At 41.4% G+C, this 27,008-nt stretch overlaps 1 protein-coding gene across 1 annotated transcript; it reads right to left on the minus strand.

Annotated features, from left to right (window-relative positions):
* Nucleotides 1–429: 429 nt before the first annotated feature.
* LOC130201630 (collagen alpha-3(VI) chain) lies at nt 430–24,192 on the minus strand. The gene is made up of 13 exons (XM_056426715.1): nt 23,958–24,192; nt 15,656–15,770; nt 12,568–13,164; nt 11,187–11,780; nt 9,288–9,911; nt 8,600–9,193; nt 7,881–8,486; nt 5,825–6,427; nt 5,141–5,734; nt 3,971–4,564; nt 3,194–3,778; nt 2,490–3,086; nt 430–662 (listed from the first exon to the last, which is right to left on the minus strand). Exons 2-13 carry the CDS (start codon nt 15,738–15,740, stop codon nt 430–432), a joined length of 6,306 nt encoding a protein of 2,101 aa, XP_056282690.1. The 5' UTR covers nt 15,741–15,770; nt 23,958–24,192.
* Between the last annotated feature and the right edge of the window lie 2,816 nt (nt 24,193–27,008).

Genomic DNA, 27,008 nt, shown 5'->3' on the forward strand with positions numbered 1-27,008 from the left:
CTCTCAATAGTATCTGAATCTAGTCAGCTAGCATTTCAGGCCAGCAAAAGGCTGGTTTACATACCAAGTACAGTCGGTGATTCTGGGGTGACGTCAATAACCACAGCCTCCAAGGAGGACTGAAGTTGCTCTTGGATACGTTCAAGTTCAGTGAAATCAGACACAGAGATAGCAGAATCGCCATCGTGGGATATCTTCCGCAGTTCTCTGCTGTCAGAACCCTTGGTTCCAATTGCAAAGGTCAAGACGCCCAGCTGTTTCAGAGCAGCAGCTGATGCATCAACACTGTCAGAAGACCGTCCTCCACTTAGCAATATCAGGACCTGTGGAACTCCTTCCAGGCGCCTGCTTCCAGCAGAGGCTGTGAAGACATTATCCCTCAAGTACTGGAGAGCTGCTCCAGTGTTGAGGGTCTTCCGCCTTTGTGCCTCAAACCTCTGACAGTGTCAAGGATCTCCACTTTGTCTCATATGTGTTCAAATAGAAGTGGACAGCTGGATCTCTGCTGTACTGAACCACTGAGACACGGTCTTTGTTGTCATCCAGACTGAGTCTCTCTACTACTCTTTGGACAAAGGCTTGCATAGCTGGGAATCCGGTTCTAGTACCATCAGATCCATCCAACAAGAACACAACATCTCTTCCTTTTGGCTTTGTCACCACTGGGGAACATATAATTTAGGACATATTTAGGTTCACGTATCAAACAGTTACGGTCTGACAATCAGATGATAAATAACTTCACCCCAAGTTTTTTTTCAAATAAACCTCAATAACCTAGAATCAACTTTTTTGGAACTATACTTTGAGACATTTTATTTTGGATACTAGCATGATCTTAAAATGTAAATTCAGTCTCATTCTTACCAGTTACTGTTGGTGTCATGGGCGTGGCCCTCACAAGTGCTGTGCTCATTAGCGAGGAAAGCTGTTCTTGGACACTGGGGAGGTCAGTGAACTCAGACACGGATAGAGTGTAATTAGGGTCCTGTGTTATTTTCCGCAGCTCTCCATTGTCAGAGTTTCTTGTTCCAATGCCAAAGACAATGATGCCCTGCTGTTTGAGAACAGAGGCTGGAGTATCGACATTGTCAAAAGACCTTCCACCATTTAGCAGGATCAATATCTGTGGAACACCTTGCAGGTGCCTACTCGGCGGGACTTGTAAAGACGTTGTTCCTCACGTATTGGGCGGCCCGGTGTTGAGGGTCTGCCACACGGTCTTTGTCGTCATCCACACTGAGTTTCTCTACTACTCTTTGGACAAAGTCTCTTATTGCTGAGAATCCAGTTCTAGTTCCATCAGATCCATCCAACAAGAATACAACATCACTTCCTTGTGGCTGTCTTGTAACTAGAGTAGATAGAATTTGAGACATACAGTATTTAGATTTGTGTGTCAAATATTTCTCGCATAAAAGTCAGATGATGAAAGCTACTTTTTAGTTACAGCTGCACTTGTCTTTTCACAAGACCCATTGACATCCCTATTAGATGCTCATGGAAACTGACATATTATTAATCAAAAGAAATGTGATGCTAAGCGATTGAATCACATGATGATGCTTCTTTATCTCATGTTATGTTTCAACCAAATTCTTTTTCACCTCAAAAGTGATATTCCTTATATGCATAAAAATGAGACCCCGTTAAATTACATTTTAAAAGAATTTGTACCCAAAAAGCTGTGCACTTGTGTACGTACTGAATCCTTCATCAAGAAAACACACGTAATGTGTATGACGTTAATGACAATGCTTATATGCTAACACCTAAAGGTGTCTTATTTAAATATGTATTTAAATATTCTTACCTGATTTAATTTCCTTCTCAACCACCATTTGAGAAAGATGACTAATCAAACTTGTTTGAATATGAGCAAGATTTACAAAGTCAGGGACTGAGTAAGCATAACTTGGGTCAGAGGACATGACTTCCACCTCAGCTGAATTAGATCCAATAGCAAATGTGTCAACCCCTGCAGCCTTCAGCATACTTGCTGGGCCACTTGGCAAATCGTTAGATCTTCCACCAGCTAATATGACAAGTATCTGCCTGGCACCTTCATGATGTCGACCTCCAGCATTTGAAACAAAGACCTTGTCCCTCACAAATTGCAGTGCTGCTCCAACTTACTGAGTTGCTCCACCTTTTGGTTTTAAACGTTTGATATGCTTAAGAACATCAACTTTTGTGTTGTAAGTGTTGAGATTGAAATTGATTTCAGCATTGTTGCTGTACTGTACTACAGCGATTTTATCTTTCTCTTGGTTCAGGTCAAGGCTGTCAACAATTTTTGCAACAAATTTCCGTATAGCAGGGAATCTGCTCCTGACATGATCAGATCCATCAATTAGAAAGACAACATCTCGATCCATACTGGGGCTTGAACCTAGAAATGTTTACAATCATGCACATGTGTGTTGGTTAACAATTCAAATATCATCTTATTACTGTTGAGGTAACTGATAAGTAAGATGTTCACTCACCTACACCAGGGCTGACAGTGCTATTGTGAGATGCAATGTCTGTGAGCAGTTGTTCGCTCACAAGAAGAAAGTCAGAAATGTCCTTGATAAAATACTCTGCTTTAGGACTGTGGGCTAATTGTTTCATCTCCAGCCTGTCTGCATTATTCACTCCAACACTGAAGATGACAATTCCAGCATTCCTCAGTCGGTCCACGGGACCTAAAACATCATCTTCTGATTTTTTTCCACTCAAGAGAATGAGTATCTGTGGGACTCCCTGCTGAGCTCTGTTTCCAGAAGAAGCAGTGAACACATCGTTCTTCACATAATCAAGGGCAACGCCTGTGTTCACTGTGAGCCCTCCTTTCAGTTTTACATTGCTCAAATGACTCAAGACGTCATCTTTCCGTGAGTGTGTTTTCAGGAGAAAATCGGTCGTGGGTTCTGTGCTGTACTGAATCAAAGCAACTTGTACTTTGTTTGGTCCAATTTCCATTTGCTTGACAAGCCCACTGACAAAATCCAAAATGCGTCTTTCGCTTGGTTGCATATTGTCAGATCCATCAATTAGAAAAACAACATCAGCACTTTGGAGTATTATTTTTGCAATAGTGTCTGAAATTAATAGAAACAAACATTTTATAAAACCAACATCTTCGCCGTAGACGGAAACATCTGATTTCCACACCTGGTATACAATAACTATATTTATACCATCTTACCAATAACAGTTGGAAGTGCAGTCGTGTCTTCAGTGCCCCTCAATGTGGCCTCCACTGATGGATGGATGCTTTGCAGATTCTTAAAGTTTGTGACATGAAAAGAATGTGCAGGCGTGAAAGAGATGGTTTGCATTTCCAACGTATCCGCATTCTGTGTTCCAATAGTAAAAGTCTTGATTCCATTTTTTTTAAGAGATTGTGCAGGTCCTCTGACATCATCTCCTGATCTCCCACCACTAAATACATAGAGATATTGAGGGACTGATTCTGCATTTCTACCTCCAACTGAAGCAGCAAAGACAGTGTCTTTGACAAACGTCAGTGCTTTGCCAAGGTTGAGGGGTCTCCCCGACTTATGCCTTATTGTTCCGATGGAATTGAGCACATCGTTCTTGGATGAGTAGGAATTCAGGTAGAAATTGACTGTGGAGTCACGGTTGTATTGAACAACGGCCACTTGGTCGCTGTTCTCATCTATGTTTAAACTTTCTACCATTTTTTTCACAAAGCCTCGTATCTCTTCAAAGCCGTTTCGTGAGTCATATGATCCATCAATAAGAAATACTACATCGTGTTTCTCAGTATCTGCAACAAAGACAAAGATGTAGAAACAAATTCTGTGTGATTTTTTTTCAGGTAACATAGAAGCAAGTACAGTGACAGTCCCTGATGATCTAGGCATGGCATTTATCTCATTCTATTTCAGCCCATTCCCCTCTTCCCTTAACTGAAAACTGAAAAGTTCCTATGCTAAAAGGTTAAAACATTACATCTTACCAGTAACCTTTGAGGGAGCCGTTTTTTCTACATGATGGGAGGCATCTCGTAACAATGACAAGACATCCTTCTGAGCAGTAGGAAGCTCCTTGTAATCAGTAACAGAGACCACATAATTGGGGTCATGCGCTATTGTCTGCAGCTCGAGAGTGTCAGCTTCAGGTGTTGCAATGGCAATTGAAATAACACCAGTCTCTTTCAGCATTCTGACAGGGGTTCTTATGTCATCTCCAGATCTTCCACTACTCAGGAGTATGAGTATCTGTGGAACTCCTTCAAGGAGTCTACTTCCTGAGTCAGAAGTAAATACATGGTCCCTCACATGCTGGAGAGCTGCCCCAATGTTGTGGGGATACCCCCCTTTGTGACTGAGGCGTCTTACTGCATTGAGAACATCCTTCTGTGTTGTGTAACGTCCCAAATTAAAAACAATCTCTGTTGTGTTGCTGTATTGGACCACAGCCACACGATCTTTGTTTGCATCAATGTGAAGGTCCAACACTATCCTCTGCACAAACTCTTTAATATCGGGGAATCTTTGCTGAGACTCGTTTGAACCATCAAGCACAAAAACAACGTCTCTGCTGTTAGGATCTGCAATCAAACAGGCATTAAGAACATTGTTTTATTATCGAGTTTGCGATTAAAAGTGTTTTATTCCTACAAATGTTCAGTAACCCCGTGTGCACAACTAGCTCTGCTATTGTACAGGACTTTATTGTTAAAGCAATCCTTGCCACAAATATAAACACATATTTCAAAAAACAGTTAATTTTAAATCACGATAGAGCATGGTTTTAGTTGGAATAAATAATCTATATGAAATACCACAGGGTAAAGCCTATTTTTAAAATAAGTTTAAGACCATAGTTTGATTTAAATTGAGTTTTGAGTTTGATTAGATTTTTGGAGGAATTTGAGTTAGTATTTTAAAGACGATACATTATTATCTCGATTTAGCCTGACCGATGGAACAGGGCAGTAGAGCTCTTTGGAGAACAAAATCAGACGCAATGTCCAAACAACATAAAGGAAAGCCTACTATAGTTAATGTGAGCAAAAGGACACTAGTCTGTGATCGTCCATCATTCAGCCTTAGGTTGGCATGAATGTCTTGAGGTCTACGTTGTGCACACGGTGTCTACCGTCAAGTTATTACAGTAATCTTACCATGTAATACTGTTCCGATAGAAGGTGTTTCACCCTTCTTGATGACAGAAAATACATGTTGTTCAATGCCTGACAGCTCACTGGAGTCTGCTGCAAAGAATGCATGACTGGCTTCCTGTGAAATAGACTGAATCTCAAGAATGTCTGCATTCTTTGTTCCCACCACATATAACTTCACACCAATTCTTTTCAAGTTTTCCACGGCACTTCTGACATCATCACTTGACCGTCCGCCAGTTAAGAGAACCAAAATCTGACGAACCCCCTGGTGGTGCCTACTTCCAGAAGAGGCAATGAAAACATTATCCTTGATGTACTGAAGGGCTGCACCAGTATTGAGAGGTCTGCCTCCTTTATGCCTCATCATCCGCACATCGTCAGCAACCTCCTGCTGTGTTTTGTACATGTTCAGAAAAAATTCAACAGAGGGTTGTTTGCTGTACTGTACCACTGAAATGCGGTCTTTGTTTTCGTCCACATGGAATTTTTGCACCATCCTGTCAACAAAGCCAAGGATTGCCTGAAAGTAGTTTTGCATTTCGTCCGAGGAATCCAGTAAAAATACAATATCGTGTTGAATAGATTTAGTTGGATCTGTCAAACACAGGGATAATACTCTGTTAGTGACACAAAAAGGTATCCCATAATGAAAAAAAGATTACGTAGATAGATAGATAGTCTTACCCAATACATTCTGTGGTTTTAGTCTTGGCTGCTGTCGAGGCACCCTTTTTACAAATGACTCAAGTTGTTGATGGATGCTCTCAACATTATCAAACCGAGGCACAGAGAAAGCATAGGAAGGATTGTGTGCAATCATTTGAAGCTCATGTATGTCTGCATTTTTTGTTCCGACACAAAATGGAACAACTTTGTCCCGTTTTAGAGCCGCAGTGGCACTTGCGACATCATCTTGAGATCTTCCCCCACTCAGCAGAATCAATATCTGAGGGACACCGTCTTGATGCCGACTCCCAGAGTGCTCAGCGAAAGCATTTTTCCTCACATCGTCAAGAGCTGCCCCAGTGTTGAGGGGTCCGCCACCTTTATGGTTCAACTGCTGGACAGCAGCTAGAACATGTTGTTTTTCTTGGTAGGTGTTCAGACTGAAATGTGTCTGTGGATCTCTGCTGTACTGGACCACAGACACACGATCTTTGTTCTCACCAACACCAAGGTTTTCTACCACTCTCTGGACAAAATGTTTCATTGCTTGGAAGTCCATCCGTGTGTCATCGGACCCATCCAATAGAAACACTACGTCTCTTTGAGGGGACTCTAATTCAACTAGAAAATAATAGGAAAACCTTTTTTAAGAATCACAGATATAGTACATAAGTTATGTGCAGTAAATCCACAACAGATGGCTGGTAAAGACATAAGCGCTGGTAATCAAAATTGGAATTAATTACTGTAATAAACATGATGTTAGATGCAAGAACATTGAAGAAAACTGGTAGCTGCAGTCATTATTGAGAAACAGAAATAACTGCAAGATAAGAAGCATATTCTTCTTTCACAAATGAAAGATAAGAGATTGATGAAAGGTATATTGTTCAACTCTGTATATTTAGTCAATGATGATTGAATGATGATCATTGGCTCAAGAAAGAGCTTAAGGATGGAAAGAAAGAGCATTTGCTGATGCAAGGCTTTCAAGACAAGACTCTCCAGAGTACAAGAGGAAAGAGGGACACATGAGCCAATGAAACTGTTCGACTGATATTATTCAGAAGATGATAGTTTCATTGCAATTCAAACGATGAAAGATTCATTAAACTATAAGCGGGGAGTCAGTTTGAGTCTCAAATACTAATCTGTACTTCTTACCTACAACAGTGGGAGGCTCAATTTGTATTTTAGCCTGTACAAATGTAGCTAACTCTGTCTGAATAGACAAAAGTTCTCCAAAGACAGGAAGGTTGAAAAGAAATCTTGGGGAGACGGCGATTTTGTCGAGCTCCTCCTTTGAAGCATTCTTCATTCCAATGGCGAAAGACAGAATACCAATTTGTTTTAGGTCTAATGCCGCCGCTGAAACATCATCGTTGGATTTGCCACCAGTCAGTAAGAACAGAATCTGAGGGACTCCCTTCAAGTGTCGACTCCCAGATGAAGCCGTGAAAACACGGTCTCGAACAAACTGGAGTGCAGCTCCAGTGTTCCGAGCTCTTCCTCCTTTATGGCGCAGATTTCTTACGGCATAGATGATAGCCTTTTTGGATCTGTGAGTTTTTAGGTTGAAGTATACTGTGGTGTCGTGACTATACTGTACTACGGCCACTCGAACCTTATCTTCGCCAATGTCGAGCTCTCCCGCCATTCTTCTCATGAACTCACGTATAGCTGGGAGGCCATTTCTGGAGTCATCCGAACCATCAAGCAGAAATACTATGTCCCTTTTTTTACTCGCTGTGGCAACAAGGTGATACATGGATAGACAGAAAATGTGTTCAATACTTTTCTACACCCATACACGAAAGATAAGCACATTCTCTGACTGGGCTATTTCAAGCAGAACAGCTAAAGGACCATACTTTTATCAGAAAGATCTATCAAACAATTCTCCAAAGTAACATTGATGTGGACGATTTGAAAGAAGTACAAAAGAGGAAACCAGTCTTTAAAGCATAAGAGATACAGAACACTTTCTTTTTCAAACATAACAGATATTAGAGCAAGCAAAACAAATAATTATGACTGTACTCCAATTGGAAGCATATAAATGTGGAATTCTTACCTACTAAATCAGAGATTCCTGTCATGGTTTCCCCTGTTTCTCTGTTTATGTTCAGTGTAGCAACAAGTTGCGATTGGATTGAGGGCAACTTGGAGAAATCAGGGACCTTGTATGTCAAACCAGGTTTGGAGGCAATCATTTCCAACTGCTTTGTATTGGCTTCTCCTACTCCAATCCCCATTGACACAATGCCATGCTCTTTATTAGCAAAGGCTGGCCCTCTCATATTATCAGTGGATGGTTTACTACTGATAAGAATTAAAATCTGAGGCACTCCTTCCAGTCTTCTACTGCCCGTTGCGGAAGTGAAGACACTGTGCCTCACAAACTGGAGAGCTGCCCCGGTATTAAGGTTCCTCCCACCCTTGTGCTGTAAATTTTTGATGGCATTTAAAGTGTCGTTCTTTGCCTTGTGAGAATTCAGATGGAAGTTGGTCTCGGGATTATCAGCAAACTGAACCACAGACACTCTGTCTTGGCTCTTACTGACAGAGAGGCGCTCCACTATGCTCTGAACAAATCGTTTTAACTCTGGGAATCCATTTCTTGTGTTATCAGAGCCATCCAGCAGGAACACAATATCTCTTTTTGCCGCTTTGCTTTGTGCTAAGACACAACAGATAATATTCAGTTATGATAAAGAACCAAAAACATGAGTGGAAGTGGGGGGTTTTCACACGGGAAGTTAAACACACAATAAGAAAATAGATGTCGCTTACCTTGTTGTAGAACGTGGGTCAGCTCTTCCCTTGGCAGTCGCACATAGTTGTTGAGCTTTTGTGGTATGCTACTAAGCTCACTGAATTCCCTCACGTTGAAGGCAAAGGAAGGGTTGTGTGAGATGGCCTCAATCTGCTTTGGGTCTGCATCCTTGACACCGACACCAAACGGTATGACTCCCCTTGTCTTCAGCGCACTAGCAGACTCCTTCACGTTATCCCTGGACTTGCCTCCAGCCAAAACGATTAGAAACTGAGGGACATTGTGTGCAGCCCGGCTACCATGCCTTTCAGACAAGATGGTGTCCTTCATGAATTTGAGAGCACTTCCTGTGTTTAGGCTACGTCCTCCGACCAGTGTCATTCTGTTGACAGCCCGTATCACCTCATCTTTGGTTTGATAGGTGTTCAGGTAGAAAGTTGGAGTTGGCCTCTCGGCGTGTTGAGCCACTGAAACTCGCACCGCGTCAATCCCAATGTCAAGTGGTTCAATGATTTTAATGATAAAATCCTTGATGTAGGCAAAATCTGCTCGAACATTTTCTGTGCCATCAATGAGAAAGGCAACATCCCTTTCAGCTCCGGCAACAACAACTGAGGGAAAACAACAACAACAGTTAGTTACATGGATCCCTGTATTGACATCACATTTATTTCTTTGATAGCAACAGAGAGATGCAAAACTCACCAGTTTCCTCAGGGAGTGTTGTCACATCTGTATCGCCAACTACTGTTATCAACTTTGGCATGATTAGTTCTGCCATGGCTGGCATATTAGAGAAGCTTGTTTCATGGTAAGCCAAATCTGGAACAAAGGCAACTGATTTCATTAGGGCTTCATCTGCTTGCCCAGAAGTGATGGTGAAAGTCAAAATACCAGACAGAGCCAATTTATCGGCGACCTTTTTCAATTGGTCCTGGGCTGGACCCCCTGTAATCAGAACCAACACCTGCTGGACTCCCTGCCTCCTGCGTGAGCCAGTTGATGTCTTGAACATGTTGACCAAAGCATACTCCAATGCAGCTCCTGTATTCAAAACTGAGCCCCCAGTCAGCCTGAGCTGAGAGATTTTACTCACGACATCTTGCTTGTTGTTGTAGCTGTTCAGGTAAAATTCAATTTTTTGACGGTCAGCAAACTGCAGGAGACCAATCTGAACCCTGTCAGGACGTACATCCAGCTGGTTGACCACGTTGATCATGAAGTCTCTCACATAGGGCAAGTTAGTGTTGCCAATGTAGCTGGAGCCATCCACGAGGAAGACAATGTCTCTGACCACTTTTTGAGTCTGCACTGTGGTTATCTCAATCACTAGGAAAAAGCACAAAAAGAAAACAAATTTTACAAATTATACTGTGTCATACCACGTACATATGCTTTCAGGCTCTGAAGGACTCACTTTATTATAGACACATTCAAAGAGAAAATTATTTCCATGTAAACTGTTATGTGTATAGGCTGTGAAGTTGGTACACCAATGAAATCCCTTTGATAATTTACAACGTATGGTTTATTCCTAGATGACACTGATCTTTTTTGTTGCAAATATACAATTTTGTTCCCTCATGATTTTTTCCCTTGGATTATGGATATTATTTGCATATATTAATTTGATGTTATTGTAAAGCATTATGTATGTTTAATAAAACCAATCGCACTGACAGACTGGGATATTGAATCCCAAATATGCACTACATTTCTCTCCGTCATGTTTAAATTTCCAGCCTGAAGTTTTGAGAAATTCCTTTGCACCTTGTCACTCAGCACCTGAAAATTATTCTGCCTACTTTGTTCTAGAGAAAAATGCAATATTAATATTTTGCCACATGGGTAATTGCAATCATATGCAGAAAAAGGTTAAAGTGTGTTAAGTTGCCGTAATGGCTGTGTTTAAACTGTAATATCATCAATTAGCACAATATAACTTGATTATATACAGTATATATATATATTTTTTTTTCTTCTTCTGCCATTTGATACTAATATACAAGCTCTGACCGTGTCACAGTCATGTGGAGGCATTTCATTTGTTAACCAAATAAAATAAAAGGACAAGTTGTCTCCATCTACACGAACAGTAGATCGCATTTTGTAACTATTTCACAATCTGCCATACTGGGCGGATTATTTTGACCAAAACATTTTACTGTTAACCTCATGCTCAGCCAAAACAATTAACTTTTAAAAGTTGCAATCCTCTGAGTATTCTGTATGTTTTGGCACCTACAAAACTGAGCTTTCAAAATGAACAGCTATGTTACTTAAACTGATTATATTTATCGTGTCCTGTTTCATGGGACACAATTATTCCCAAAGACACTACTTTTTTGTGGTGTTTGCTGATATTGGTAGAAAGCGCTGTCCAAAATATCGGTCCAAACTTTCCCATGGGTCCAGTTGAATTTGTCACTAATCGAAGAGCATGTAGGATTTCATGACTACATTTTATCATGAAGCACACTTGTTCGGAAGACTACATTTTTGTTGATTTTCCATTAATTTTTTCAAGGTTTTCCTTTAATACAGTTAGTTATATTAAAATTCTTACTACAATAAAGTGAATGTACTTAGAAAACAAAGTATTACCTGGCTCAGTGGGCACCTCCGTCACCACCACCCCAGCGAGAGTGGAGAGAGCATTAATAATTGCCTTGGGGTTGCGGAGCAGTATGCGGAAGTCCCTCATATAGAACACAACGCTTTCCGCAAAGGCGATCTTTCGCAGCTCCTGCTCATCGGCCGCTTTGGAGCCTGCAGCTAGAGTCAGCACACCCAGGCGATGCAGGGCCAGAGCGGGGCCCTCCACGCTGTCACTGGACTTTTTGCTGGTCATCAACAGGACGAGCTGCGGTACCCCCTGTTGAAGACGACTCCCCTTCTCAGGCTTCAGCATTTTCGTCCGCACAAAGTCCAAGGCCGCTCCGATGTTGATCGTCTGGCCAGGTCTCGGCTTGATGGAGCCCAGAGCAGCCGTCAGCGCCTCCCTGGATCCGTGGGTGTTGAGATCCATCTCCAGTCGAGGGTTCATGCTGAATTGGGCCACGCCCACTTGAACTTGGTCTGGGCCAATGGGCATGATGTCGACAAACCGCTTGATGAACTCGCGCACAGAGTTGATGATGGTTGCACCCATCGTGCTGTCGATCAGGAAGATGATGTCTCGTTGTCCAATGGCCAGGACTGAAAAGAAAAGAACATGCATTAATATGTGAATAAAAGCTGATTTGATGTGATGTTATGATGATAAATCTGTCAGTAATAAAGGCTACTAAAGCCCACGAATGATTCTATAATTAAATATATATTACTAATTATTAATACTTATATATAAGATATGTAGTACCATAAAAAGTAAAGTATAAGCTGAGAATATCAATGACATTAACAATTAATCAAAATGTTAAATGAACATACATAGATTTTGGCTCTTTATAAACCGATTGTTTCTATTGCTGATCGCATTTTTAGGTATTAGTCTTTCATACAGTTTATTTAATATAATTTAATTGCATTTAACGTTGCTAATATAGATGGGCATTGTACTTAAATTCTATTTGTTCTCATTTGTTGCTATATCTGTTGTAATTTTCTTTTTCTAATGCATTTAAAATTATATACATGAACGTTTAACTACAAAGCACTGTACTCTATATCAAGAGCATGTGTGATATGATATGGGAAAAAACATTTAAAAATTCGATGGCGCTTTTCAGATCATTGACTTGGGGCTCTGCAAGGGATTAATGGTACTTTATGGATCCACATATTTGCAGCAGAACACTTATTTCTTACTTTTAATGTATAATTACCCGCTATGTTAAAAGCCCTTAATATAAATGAGAATATAGCGATTTCAAGTTTAGCAAATCTTACTTTGCACACTACATTTACTATGAGCTCTTGAGAGATTTACATTGTTTTGCAGTGCCCACAATGCCGTGCAAACCTGTGCAGAGACGGTACATACCTTCTGTGAACTCAGTCTGAACTATAATGGTGCGTTGGACCACCCCGTTAACGTATGGGAGCAGCTGGTCACCCATGCTCGCCACTGCTCTGAAATCAGGGGCTGACAGGACAAAACTTCTATCTGTAGCAACTGCTTCCAGATCAGCAGTAGCAGTGTCACCAATCGTCACGCCGAATGTGATAACACCGGCCCTCTTCAGGGCCCGGTCACCGGAACCAGTATCATCAGTGGATGGCCCGGCACTGACAATCACCAGCATCTGGGGCACGCCCTCGTCTGCCCTGCCCCCAGATGTTTGGCTCAACAGGCTCGCGGACACCTCCTCCAAGGCGAGCCCCAGATTAGACTCGTCCCCCCCCGAGTAGGTCAGGCCCCTCACGGCTTCCAGGACCGATGCTTTGCTGGTAAAGCTATTTAGATAGAACTGTATCTGCGGACTGCCGTTGTACGTGGCCAAGGCCACCCGAACGGTGTCCCTGCCCACATCGAGGCGCTCAATGATTCTCAAAGCCAAATCACGCACAAAGGGGAAGTTTGCCGCTCCAATGTTCTGTGATCCGTCAATTAAGAGTACTAGGTCGGCTGATTCTTGTGCTTTAAGGAGAGAGAGAGAAAACAAAACAAAATGGAACTTGTGAAAGCGTTAACACGGTGAGAGGGAAACAAAGAATCCATTCAAAGAACTTGTGCTTGCATATCATTGCATGTGTCAAGTTACATTGAAAGTGAACAAATCAATCAAACATTACAAAACACATCATGCTGCATGGAGGCTGAACCAAGGAGATTTCATAAAAGTCGTGTAAAGTGTGGATTCTTTATTTTGCCCTAAATGTAGCTGAGCACTCTTTAGTCAAAGTTGTTGTTGAGTGATTTCTCTCCTAGTAACAATAAGGAAACGTGAGGGTTTCTAGTTACTAGTCAGTATGAATACTAACCGTTGATAGAATATTAATGTGGTGGATTCTCTGTATCTTGAATGGTCAATAAGAACGGCTTAGTTAGGTCAGCATTTTAAAAATTCCATCCAAACTAATGTTCCAAACTTTGGGGGCAGTTTTGTCATGATTTAGATTTTTACAGAATTATAATTTTGGGAATAAAGGAAAAACTATTTAATGTTGCTGAGTGACTGTTACTTGAACCGAAATGTAATATATTACTACAAAATATGTTTACATTATGTTAATATGAAGGGAAAAAAAGTCATATATTATGAAACATTTTGAGCTATAAGGGAAAAAGTTATTATTGTGAAATAAAATCAATTTTCCAAAGGAAAAATTACAAAAACCAAGTGGTCAGATAACATTGAGTCAAATTAATTAAAAATACTACACTGTGATAACAATTGCAAGTCAAATGAAAAGCAATGCTTAAAAAGCACATTGTTCCATGTGTGTGGGTGTCTTTGTATGAGCTCCGTTGGGTTCAGCCCTCCCATGCAGACTCTTGTTACGGACCTCAGATCACGTGACCAGTCATGACCCTGTGGCAGATCCTTGGGGCCTGCAAGCTTACAGTACTTGAGAATATATTGTATATATATATATACATGTATATTTACATGTAAAATGTGTTTATTGTACATATAAATATGTGTTAATTTTTTAATCTTGAATGCTGGTAAAGAAATGTTGTCTTTGGACATTTTACATGTTATATTTGTCGTTGCGTAGGTATGTATTATCTCTTTCCGGTGATTTCCGGTCACTTATTTTAACTGATATATATAATTTCTGGACATCAACATATACAAATGTTCTCAAAGTACTGCTGCAGGTCAAGGATGAGTCCGAGCAGGTTCATCTCTGTTTTAAAAACAGGATATTGCACACATTGAACACATAAAGACATTGTGACTGATTACACAAACATAAAAATGCAAGACACATACGCAGTGGTGCATGGTTAGCTATTGTTAAAAGCTCACTGATTGATTTTGAGATGTCATATTTTCAAGGTTATGACATCCTTGAGTCCTTTTCCTCCTCCAAGGATGTTCAAGGATGCTGTCTGTGTTGTGTTATCTCATCTACAGATGTGTCTAAAACCAACAAAAAAATGGTGTCTTAAATCATGCCTGAGGTTGTTGATGTTTGCGAACACAGAACTCAAATCCATACCAATTGTAGGAGCGCCTGGGACAGAATATTTAAATCACATAAATAGCCATTTCTAAATCCATACTCATTGTTTTTGTTCAGGCTTTGCACCCAGATCTAAAATGCTGTAGGATGTCGATCACATGCAGGGTTTATTGTGATTTTGAAAACATTAAGGGATTATTAAGTGTGGTGAGACAAAACAAAGTGATGTTAATTTTGCAGGTGGACAGTAAAAGGTTATTGCGGTTAAAAAAGACACTGGATTGTGTTAATAATCAAATCCAGTCACGGCCACGAAGGGAGCAGCTTCGTCCTGAACATGTAGAAACATTAGTAATGGTAGTGGCACTGGTCCCATTTCATTACCTGTTCCTCCTCCAGCCCCCCCCCCCCCCCCCCCCCGACCCGGTAAATGCGTCGCAAAGCCCCCACGACTAAATCTTGAATCATACCCCTCAAAGTCAGAAAAGAGTCTACACTGAATACATGAACGCCGTGCGGCTCGCCGGCCGTCTCCCTGAGCTCCCGAGTCAACCGCGTCCTGAACTCCGACCGCAAACACCTCCACGCCGGCCGGGGACCGCCCGTCTGTTAGGACCACCACCGCCGCCCTGGGCCGCACCTTCAACAGTGCGGCCGTCCGGAGCGGTGCCCTGTGGTCAAGGGTGTACGCATCAGGAAATCCAGGCCGGTTCGGGTCTATTCCATTTTTCTTGTCCAATGTTGTGCACATTTTTTTATTGAGATTTAAAGAAATAATAACAATGATTAATGATTGAAAAAGTTAAATATCGCTCCGTGAATGTGTTGAGCTTTTCTCCGGACGTCTTCTTTCTCTTTGCCGTATATATGAACAGGTGCGGCTGTAGACTGCGTCCCCCTGAACATTGCTGAAAACTGGAAAGGATTAATAATGCAGACGGGTCATCTGCCTCGTTAGCACCCGGCGCTAACGAGGCGAGCCGAGGTTGACTTACCCTGCTGGGCCTCCAGGTTCGGGACGAGCCCCGCGAACAGGACGCCCAGGAGGGCGCATAGCGGCAACAACCGGTGCCGCCCCATCTTCTCTCACCACAACAGCCAAAGGGACACCTGTGAAAACACAAGCAAATAGTTTATGAATATATGAGCCATAAACAACTACAGGTGTAAGTGCTTCGAATGCCTTTTTTTTCACAGACAGTTTGTATTTTGGGAGTGATTTGGGAGAGGGATATCATATTTAAAATGTTGTTGCACTTCTCTAAATATGACAAACATTAATTGCATCAGCTTTTCTTTTCTTTTTTACCATGAGTGCAAAAAGGTGCAATACTTTTGACTTTAAAAAAAAATACATTGTTTTCAACAACGTTTGGATTCATTATCAAGTAAGTGCGCTATTATAATTTTACTTGACATATGATAACTTGTCCCCCCCCCCCCTCCCCCATGATCTTTGGCGCCCAGACCACAGATGGCACAGTTACATGGCCTTTTCTGTAGCTTTAGAGGTAAACCTTCGCCGCTAAACAGCGCTTTGAGAAGGAAGGAGTTCCCTCCTCACTCTCTAGGTCTTAACTCACAATGGTCCTCTTAAAGATGGACAACCGAGAGCACAGAAACACATTACATATCAGACCACCCCAAGGTGAACATAGGGGTCCAGGTCCAAGAGCAGCTGAAGCAAAGACGTTTACACGGGAATATAAAGATTAAAACTTAACAAAAAGGGTCCTTGAATATATGAAACGACCTTCGGCACAGAGCCGAGGACCAATGAAGTCTTCGCCTTCGTGATGGGGCATGGAGGCAGAGTCCCAGAGGAGTCTCCTTCAAAGCCTTTCTTGTTCAGCTCTGCCGAGTGCACTGTGGTATTGTGGGTAATTAGAGATTTACTGTATGTCAACTTTATTGGGAATAAATTAGTTCATTTATGCTGATGGAGGAGTGTGTCATGGATACTGAGGCACAGCTGTGGCAACACTGAACAATACTGGTGCCATCTAGTGGAGCATGCCGGTATAACACAGTCAGAGACAATTGCCTTGAATGAAGGGGCATGTCACACTTTTCATCTGTCTTTCATCAAGAGCTGACAGAAGAGCATATGACCAAGTCATGAGGCTTGAATAGTGAAGAAAAGATGTGTTTGTGCACTCGAAAACTTGGAAGATGGTAAAATGCAAACTTTACATTTTTCGCTGTAATATATATATATATATATATATATATATATACATATATATACACATATATATGCAAATACATATATATGAATGTACATATATATACATATATATATGGATTATATATGTATACATATATATGTATATACATATACATATATATGTGTGTATATATATCCAGTACATATATATGTATATATAGTACATATATGTATATATACATATACATATGTATATATACATATATATGTATATACATATACAGTATATATGTACAGATATACATATATATGTATATATATACAGGACTGTCTCAGAAAATTAGAATATTGTGATGAAGTTCTTTATTTTCTGCAATGCAATTCAAAAAACAAAATGTCATGCATTCTGGATTCATTACAAATCAACTGAAATATTGCAAGCCTTTTATTCTTTTAATATTGCTGATTATGGCTTACAGCTTAAGAAAACTCAAATATCCTATCTCTAAATATTAGAATATCATGAAAAAGTATACTAGTAGGGTATTAAACAAATCACTTGAATTGTCTAATTAACTCGAAACACCAGCAAGGGTTTCCTGAGCCTTGACAAACACTCAGCTGTTATAAATCTTTTTTTTTACTTGGTCTGAGGAAATATTAAAATTTTATGAGATAGGATTTTAGAGTTTTCTTAAGCTGTAAGCCATAATCAGCAATATTAAAAGAATAAAAGGCTTGCAATATTTCAGTTGATTTGTAATGAATCCAGAATGCATGACATTTTTGTTTTTTTAATTGCATTACAGAAAATAAAGAACTTCATCACAATATTCTAATTTTCTGAGACAGTCCTGTATGTATATACATATATACATATATACGTATATATGTATATACATATATATATGTATATATATCTTTGAAGTGCAACAAAAACTAAGAGATAAAACTTGTATTTTTTTTTTCTTTCAATGCATCGAGTCTGATTGATGTTATTACCTCTTAAAGAATGCTCCTGTCTGCAGTGGATTCTGCTGCCCTCTGATCTTACTAAATCAATCCTATTTGAATGAACTTATTATTCGTTTTGCTGTGGACTAAAAGAGACTCTTTCACGAGGAAAGGAAAACCTGGCTCAGCTCGGCTTGAGTCATTTGCGATGTGTTTATATTCCATTATTGCTGCTGTCGCATTAAATGCAACACTGACGCAGGCGTCGAGTCAGTTCATGCTGACCTCACTTTAAAAGGTGACGATGGCACCCGGGTAACAGGAACTTCTGTTCTGGCTCTTCAGACAGGCCCGTCGAAAAATGCACTGACCTAAAACAACTTTGTGAATGTCGGCCATTCGATGGAATACAGTCCAGTAGCTAGGAAGATATTGTTCTGGTTAAAGATCCTGTGTGAACTGGAATATGATGACTTGAGTCTTATTCATGCTCATGCTGTGATTTAAAGAATTATTTCTTAAATTGTTTTTCTTGTCTGTCACTGGTTCATGTTGTGCGTCTGAAGCGTTGTGGGTGATGTGCTCCTGCTTCTCTTGGCCAGGACGCTCTTGTAAAGGAGATTCTTAATCTCACTGAGGCTTTTCATGGTTCAATACATATTAATTAATGAATTAATTGTGTCAGAGTTGTCCCACTGTGAAAGGAAGTGACCACGACCCTCTTAACAGCACTCGTGAACTCAAGATGTCAACACTTCTGAAACCATTTCACGTTATGTTTAGGCCACAAAAACACTTTAGGTTGAGGAAAAAAACATGGTGGTCGGACCTAGAATAAGTTACTAAAGTAACTCTTCTGGTTGGTACACGTGATATTCAGCTACAGTGTTCAACACACAAAGAACAACACACATCACATGGTGCTCACTCCAAGAAAAAGAAAAAAAGAAGAAGGGAAATAAGGATAATAATGATAAAAACAATGAAATATAAATAATACAAATAAAATAATTTAAATAATAATTGTACACTCAGTATTGTAAGTGCTATATGAGCTTTTCAGAGAGGATTGTGTATGATGTGTGTGTGTGTGTGTGTGTGCACAGAGAGAGTTAACGAGAGCAGTTCAACCAGAGGGCCGAGCAACACACAGTCATAACAATCATGAGTCATTTTGACACATAATGTGCCCTTCAGAGGTCGGAGTAGTTTCACATATTTCCGGGTGGGGTCCTTTCACATTGCCCAACAATAAAGTTTACAATGATTGCGCGTCAAAATAGTTTGTGCTAACCTTTGCATTGTAAAACAAACACGTACAAAAAAAAACTTTGAAAAATATATTTGAACCAAAAGTAGAAATCTTTTTTTCCTTTGAGCGAGAGAGAGTCCCCCCCCCCCCCCCCCCACGTTCCCCCGACACTATCCAGATGAAGGACGACTGGCGTTCCTCCTGCACACCGCAGCAGATGTTCGTGCTCTGGGCTCGCGCTCATGCCCATGTGTCGACGGCACGGCTTCCCCTCGCCGCCGCAGAGCAACACGCCGCCGCCGCCGCCCAGGCGAGAGACTGCTTCTCTGACACCGGCAGCCAAAACAAGCATGTGGAGTTACATGAGTTGAGAAATGAAAACGCTGGCTTTGAATGACTTCACTAACTCAGTTAGTTCATGTTTTTTTTGGTGTCTTTTTGAACTGCCACTCGAGGAAAGAACTTTAAAAGTTCTAATGACACACATGTGCCGGGGGAACAGATTCAACAGACACGGAGAAACACTTTCCTTCATTTCAGTCTCGTATTATTTGTTTACGCCGACCTTGCGGCCTCCACCACCTCCGCCGGGGGAACATCTGGCTCTTTAGGCTCAGCGGCGTTCACCAGCTAGTCGTTATCCGTCATCTGTTCAGCTGCTGGAGAGAGGAGGCTGTGTGTTCATCACATGGCTTTAACATTTGCCGAATAACTTACATTTCTCATTATTTATCCCCTCTGTTATGAATCTCAATCTCTGCCGGCATCCCAAAATGATCATTAGGTCTCAACCCAAATCCTTTGCACCTAACATTCTGGCAGCTTGTGGCATTGCAGGGAACTCTATACCTCCATTGTGAAGCTCTTTTTCTGGAGTCACTTTTACTCTCACTCACTCACTCAAACACTGCATGTGCCGCATATTGTATTCAATATTCATATTGGATGTCAAATTAAACCCTCTGTGTACTAATGAGCATCTTTAATTGAATCTTGTTGATCTGCACTTCACACATTTCATTATTTACACTACACACATACACACACATTTCATTTGCACTGCACACATACACACACTTTGCATTTTGCACACTGTCTATATTTAATGTTTTTTTGTTGTTATATTTAATTTGATTTGTCATTGGTGTTGTGTATTGTGTATGCATATATGTTGTATATATACATATATATTTTATTTTGTATTTTGCTTTGTATACTTCTATATCTTTCATCCCTGTTTTTTATATTTTGTATTTTGTTTTTTATTCTTGTGTGTTTGGTTTATTGGTGCTGCTGCTGCTACGACAAATTTCCCCTTGGGGATTAATAAAGTATATTTCTATCTATCTATCTTTAACCCGCCAAAGTCTGACTTTTCCAAGTCTCTGAGAAGCTAAAGACGTATGTATGGTGGCCAGCATGCGAAGCAGAGACAACCTTATATGGGTAACAACGTGATGCTCTAAACATAAGAAGATGGATCGAGTTATGATCCGTGAGTGACGCTGTGCCTCCACTTTGTGTGCGCCTCTGGCTTACGCCGAGTCTTCAATTGATTGTAAAGTGTAATGCAGTAACGAGCAGAGCGCGCCGCCCCGTACGCGGCCCGCCGAGCGCCGGCATTTATTGTCCACAGCGTCAGTTTGCATTCGCAGATCCATGCGGCGAAGGGCCCTGTGGAGCGTGTGAGGCGGCTGCAGCTGGACCTCACACACTCATTTACAGCAGAGACCACACACACGCACGCATAAACACGCACATGCAGAGATGCACTCGCAGCCGCACAACATTCCATCAGATATCAGAGTCGGTAAGAACGGCCCGGTACACCGGCTACACCATGCGGCCCTCCTAGGAGGGGACGGGGTAAAAAAAAAAGGTCCTTAGCGTTGCTGCGATTGGTGCATTTTCACACCGGTTTAGGTACGTTAATGACTTTTGAAGACAAGAACAGACGCGCTCGGCTTGACGCAGCTCTCTGATGACCACTGTGGAGCATTTAGCAGCTACAGAGAGTCTTTATTTCTTTTTTATTATTTCTTTAATTTTGTGTTATTCTGTTTGTACTATTTTTACCTGTTTGTGTCACGTCACGTTTTGCACGTTTGTATGTATTACATGTCGTCTCCTTTCTGTGGACCCCAGGAAGATTAGCGTCAGCTAACGGGGATCCAGTGAATAAACTAAACTAAAACATGCTCTCAGGAGGTCGTGACATCAAACCATCATACGCTGAAACTGAATGAAACTGAAGCTCTCAATTGCAACTGTTCAATTACAATATTAAAATGAACTGTAGCATTCCTAAAATAATAAGAATCACTTGTTCTTCTTCTTCAGATGACATGAAATGCATCACAAATAATGTGTCTGTAAGAAATAAGTCAGCCTGTTTTGCTCTGATGGTTGTTGCTGATGGTGGTCTATTCTTTGGGTCCGCCTGGACCCCAGTGTTATTAAGCGGGTAGGATGAGGATGGAAGGCATCGCTCACTGCTAATCCTGGAGCGAGTGGGGCGTGAACATCGTGCATTACATGTGTTGCCAATACAGGAAAGGCCAATCACTGGGAGGCTGAGAACATTTCCCCAAATAAATATTTTCTAAAACCCGAAAAAAGTTGCATGTGACACGAATGGAGATCGTGGCACAGTCGCAGAGTGTAGCAGACACGTCGTCATCAAAGATGTCCAACACCATTTCTCTCATTTGTAGATTATCCATGTTGTGTCATCAATTATAAGACGATGAAATTAATCTCATTAGATCAGTCAAATAAGTCAGGAGGGCGGTGAGTCATGTCTTCACTGGGATGCAGCTGCATTACTCCACACTGCCGCCCACTGGCATCATGGGAGAAAATATATCACCCGCGCGTACAGAGCATGTGGCGTAGCGCTGGTCAGCCTCCCGGAGGACCGTCAACTGGAAGGATGCGACCGGACATGTGTGGCACAGATGAGAGAAGGATCACATGAGAGTTAAAAAAGGAGGGGGGGGGCAGGAAGGGCGGGCGGTTCCACACCAGCTGGTGCGTATTAGTCCGTCTGACACCGAGCAGATGTGTGTTCAAGCGTCTCCGGCCCAACTCCTGCACGCCGAGTTCAAGTACTAAACGTGACACTCGGGCACATTTTGGGTTTTCGGAAGGGAGCGAAGCTTGTAGCAAAAAAATTATATGAATTGTTAACAGCTGCGGGAGTTAGTGACAGTTAGTTGGGCGAGTTCACCTTTGAGCTCATGGGGGGGGGGTTCTCTCTCTGTAAGCATTGCAAAGCACCGTGAATGGTTTCTTCCAATGTGCGTCCCTTCCAATTCTAGATGGCTGTTTGAGTTTGAGACCTTTCAGAAAATGTTCCAACCTCCCAGACATCTGTGCTGCATCATGGTAAAAAAAAAGAAAATTAGAAAAAAAGACCAAAATCAGGATTGAGAACAGTAGTCATAAACCACACTAATGCTGATTTATACAATATATCCACAAATCCATTATTGAGAATCATCCTGATGCAGCTCTGCCAGCTACGGTTTAGAGACGAGCTTACAGTCGGAGCTGTTCATTGTCGTACGGCTGCCAGTAATTATGTGAAAATATGTCAACCGCATAAAGTGACTTCTGGAGCGCTCGCCAAAAAGTTTCATATCCCTTTTGAAACGATGACCAAGTTCTCCCTCTCCGTGTCTCAGCGACGGGGTTACATAAACAAGATTAAAGTAGTAGCTCATGAGAATGACTTCCAATCTGATTGAATTATGTTGTGACTTGGATCAAAATAACTTAATTTACACATCAAATCAAATAAAACATCGCAACGAAGACATTCTTCTGGACTGTCCACGTAGTCTTAGACAGAGGAATGTCTTCATGTCTTCTTGAGGGAGAAGATTAATGTCTCACACCTGGTTCCCTGAGCTACAGCCCACTAGCCACCGCCAGCATCCAACCCCCCCCCCCCCCCCCACACACACACACCCACACACCCCACCCCCTCCCCTTTTGTCCAATGGAAGAAAAAAAGCCTTCCTGGGTCTCCTGGTCCTTCTGGCCAGCAGAGTGGAAAAACGCTCTCTTCACACTTTTCCACTCCCGCGCTGGTTTCTGAGTGGGTGTGGTTTTGGGTGCTACCGCTGCAGTGGAAACATCGACCCAGTCCAACTGCTCCTCTTTGGAGCTCGGCATGTGGGTGTGGAGATGTGTGAAACATACGGATGTGACTGCAGAATCACCAACGGATTCCCCCGTTTATCCGGAATAAACTCATAAAGTGCACACAAATGAGCCACTGAGAGATGACCGATGCCACTTCTGATCTCTTGACTTCACAGAAATTTGATCGGGGGACTTAAATAATCCGTTTAAATACACAAAATATATACGCATTCTACCTCAGAAGATCAGCGCTGCTCCGTACAGGTTCACAAGTCGAACACTGATCTGGGATCACACCATCGGACTATAGATGTAGCATGTCGGGCACAAAAAAAAGAGTCTCTCCCCACAATTATTCGACACCTGTGCAGTAAATCAGACTTTGCACAATGGAGGAATGTCAAACGGCGGTCACACTCACACATGCATGGTAAGCGACATCGCCGAGGTGTCCTCTGTCGCCCTCGGTGGGGCTCACCTCTTGCCCTTGAAGCACTCTCACTCCTTAAATATGGGTTTCAGCCATGCTGCTAAGTGCATGCTCTCTGACCTGAAAGCCCCAAAAAACTCTGTGCACCCCTGTTATTATGACACCCATCATAAACGTACAGGTTGTGACTAGAAACTGTGCTTTGGTCAATGCACTATGTATGATCAACATCAAATGCAAACAAGGTCGTCAAAGAACTCCAACAGCAAGCATGTGTAAGAACCAAGCAGAACCCCCTTTATGCACGAGCCATCACCATGAGAGCGACACCGGTTTTAAACTCACCCTGAGTAGCTGTACTCCACTGGATTTGGTTTTGAAGAAGAAAAAAAAAAAGATATATGATCAGTTATGTAAAATGACTGCAAGCTGGACTTTTGGGCATTATCCTCCTGACGAATTCCCCCTGCTGGCTTTTTCCAGCACCTCCCAGAGGAAGGCGGCTGAGCGAAGCTGCGATAAGGTCACCGATAGGAACAGGGGGTCCCTGAGTGAAGGGAGGGGAATGGTCGAGACTGAAAGAGACAGGAACCCTCTCGGTCCCGAACCAGAAGAGATGTGGTACAGAGTTCAAGGCTGGGATGAGACAAACGTCTAAACTTCTGAAATTCTGCCAATGCTCTCTTCCTCCTCCCTCTTTCTTTAAAGAGAGGGAAAAGAGGAGGGAGAGGGGGGGTGAAGTAAATGAAAACCAGACACATAGCCCTGTTTGGTCTGGATGTGAGCAGTGGGGAGGATGATGTCAAGAGGGCTTTTCTCCTTACCTTTTCCTACATTTTGACATTTCTCCTTCTACCTCCGAGGGGCCCTTTTTTCTTACGTTTAGCTTCTTAAGAAAAATCATATTTTGGTTTGAGCAACTATCACCCATAGATAAAGGGATGAGGCCACAAGAGGGATAAACATGACTCCATCATGTGTCGATTAAATCCCATTGTCCCGAAAGTTGAAAATAATCTGTGGGCCATCTTGTCAAGATGTCTCACATAATGTAAGAAATGTACAAATCTCCCACAAAGGAATATGCAACGCAGGGTTCTGGCAGAGGATGAATAAAATGTGCATTTATTCAACATATTGCTTATGAGTTCATGTGTATTTCTAACATCCTCCCACAGCCATACATTGCAAAACACATGGGCCTTGTTAGATGTTGCAAAATGAATCCAAACTGAATTAGAAACTTTGGCTGTGTCCGAACTTCCTACTTTACACCAACCTTGTTTAAATATTCATGGTGATGCATTCACTCAGCATCCCACAACCCATATACCAGCGGTGCCAATAGGTCGATCATGAAGGCAGTGCAGGTAGATTGCATGACTTTTTTTTATGATCCTCCCGATGGCATTTGCCACTTGATTTACATACAGAGCAGCCAGTCCGCAGCCAACCACACAAACTGGTCTGGAGTGGAGGATGAGACGTTGACATCCAGCTGAATCCAGAAGTCTAGAGCTCATGGACAGTTTTGGAACTAACTCAAAGAGGAAACAGACCCGAACATGAGGAAATGTGCTACCTTCTTGACTGCATTATTTGGCTCTACTTATTTATGTGAGTCAGCCTTTTCCCACATGAAAAAGATTAAGTCTAAACACCGTTCCACCATGACCCTGAGGCTACCAGCAGATGCTGTCCGGACTATGCAACCCTGGCTGATTCCATTCAGTGCAAGTGATGAGAGTGAAATGTAATGAACAAAAATGTGCATAATTTCAGACATATATATATATATATTTACATATATACATATATATATACACATGTACATATATAGATATATACATGTATATATTTACATATATACATATTTACATATATATGCAGTAAAGCATAGAAAGATATTAAGCATTATTTATATAGGTAGATCTTTTTGACTTTTTAAAAGAAGCTCGCAAGCCAAGAAAGTGTGGGCACTTTCTTGAATTGCCATATACTTAAAAAATATAGCTAATTTGTACTGCATACATTTGGTGTCGGAATAATCAGGAAAAATTTGTATTTCATGGCCTAGACGATGCGTTGCCTTTGCTCTTCATTATCATGCAGATACTGGAAACTGAGACGTGTTCTTTAAATGCTCTGAGCAAAAAAGTACATCATGTGTTCGTCCATGCTGTTTCCACATTACGACGTAAAAGCTTGTGAACACACCAACGGAAGAACGACCTCCCAACTCGGCACCATAAACCCTTCGTGCCATCTGTCACGACTTGGGTCACATTCAGTTGGTTCTTTGCTTACTGAGCAGCGCCCTACAATAAAGAGCGAGTGGGCGTGGAGGAGAAGTCAGGGAGTCATCATGAGTTCTTAGTTAATTCGACAAACTACAAAAAAAACATTAAAAAAACATTTGTTTGAGCATTTAGCAGCTAATGAGACATTTCTTTCTCTCAGGAGTTGGTGGAGACCAAACCAGATTTAAAATGAAACTCAACACACATTTACCATAACAGCTTTAGAAGAAGATGATATGACATGACGGGAGCAGTTTTGGTAGTAGTGATGTACACAAAGAGGACATAGCCTTTTTTCAGCTCCTTGTTTGGTTTTTCTATCTTTTTTCTCATCAGCCTTGTTTCCAGACACCAACCCGTTAGCTACTGAGCTGGTGAGACCAGCGGAACATTTGGAAGCTAAGGCAAGAAACATTTCCGTCCATAGTTCAGAAAGACCAATATTAGCTCAAAGACAAACGTCACTTAACTTTTTCAAAATGTAGACTAATTTTCAGTGTCTACTGCTAATGTGTTTGCTAACTTCATAAGCTGATAGCGTGTTGTTTCCAAAACATTTTATGCTGTACGGAGAAAAAAATCCCCAAAAACGTCAACAAATTATTTTGTTTTTTAGTTTTCAACATGTTAATATCTTGTGCATATAATATCTTCCACAATCATAACACTTGCAGTAGATTAATGTATACTTGACAGTATTTTTACAGAATGTATGAATCATTTGGGATGCTTTTTGATACCAGCGGTCTCCAACCTTTTTTGAGCCACAGACCGGTTTCGTATCAGACAATATTTTCACGGACCAGCCTTCACAGTGTGAGCAATAAACGTGACGTGATAAACATGACGTGATAACCATGACGTGATAACCATGACGTGATAAACATGACGTGATAAATGTGATGTGATAAATATGACATGATAAATATGATGTGATAAGCATGGCGTGATAAATATGGCCTGATAAATATGACATGATAAATATGATGTGATAAACATGATGTGATAAAAATGACGTGATAAATATGATGTGATAAATATGCTCAGGAGTTGGTGGAGACCAAACCAGATTTAAAATGAAACTGAACACACATTT

This window comes from Pseudoliparis swirei, chromosome 2, assembly GCF_029220125.1.
Source record: "Pseudoliparis swirei isolate HS2019 ecotype Mariana Trench chromosome 2, NWPU_hadal_v1, whole genome shotgun sequence".
Lineage (NCBI taxonomy): Eukaryota > Metazoa > Chordata > Actinopteri > Perciformes > Liparidae > Pseudoliparis > Pseudoliparis swirei.

Bases quoted from the DNA above. Each gene is read 5' to 3' on its own strand.
- LOC130201630 (XM_056426715.1), bottom strand. From the start codon at position 15,740: ATGGGGCGGCACCGGTTGTTGCCGCTATGCGCCCTCCTGGGCGTCCTG. The intron at 11,781-12,567 runs GTATGTACCGTC...TTTTCTTTTCAG, and splicing joins TCAGACTGAGTTCACAGAAG to TCCTGGCCATTGGACAACGA. The intron at 9,194-9,287 runs GTGAGTTTTGCA...GTTTTCCCTCAG, and splicing joins AACACTCCCTGAGGAAACTG to TTGTTGTTGCCGGAGCTGAA.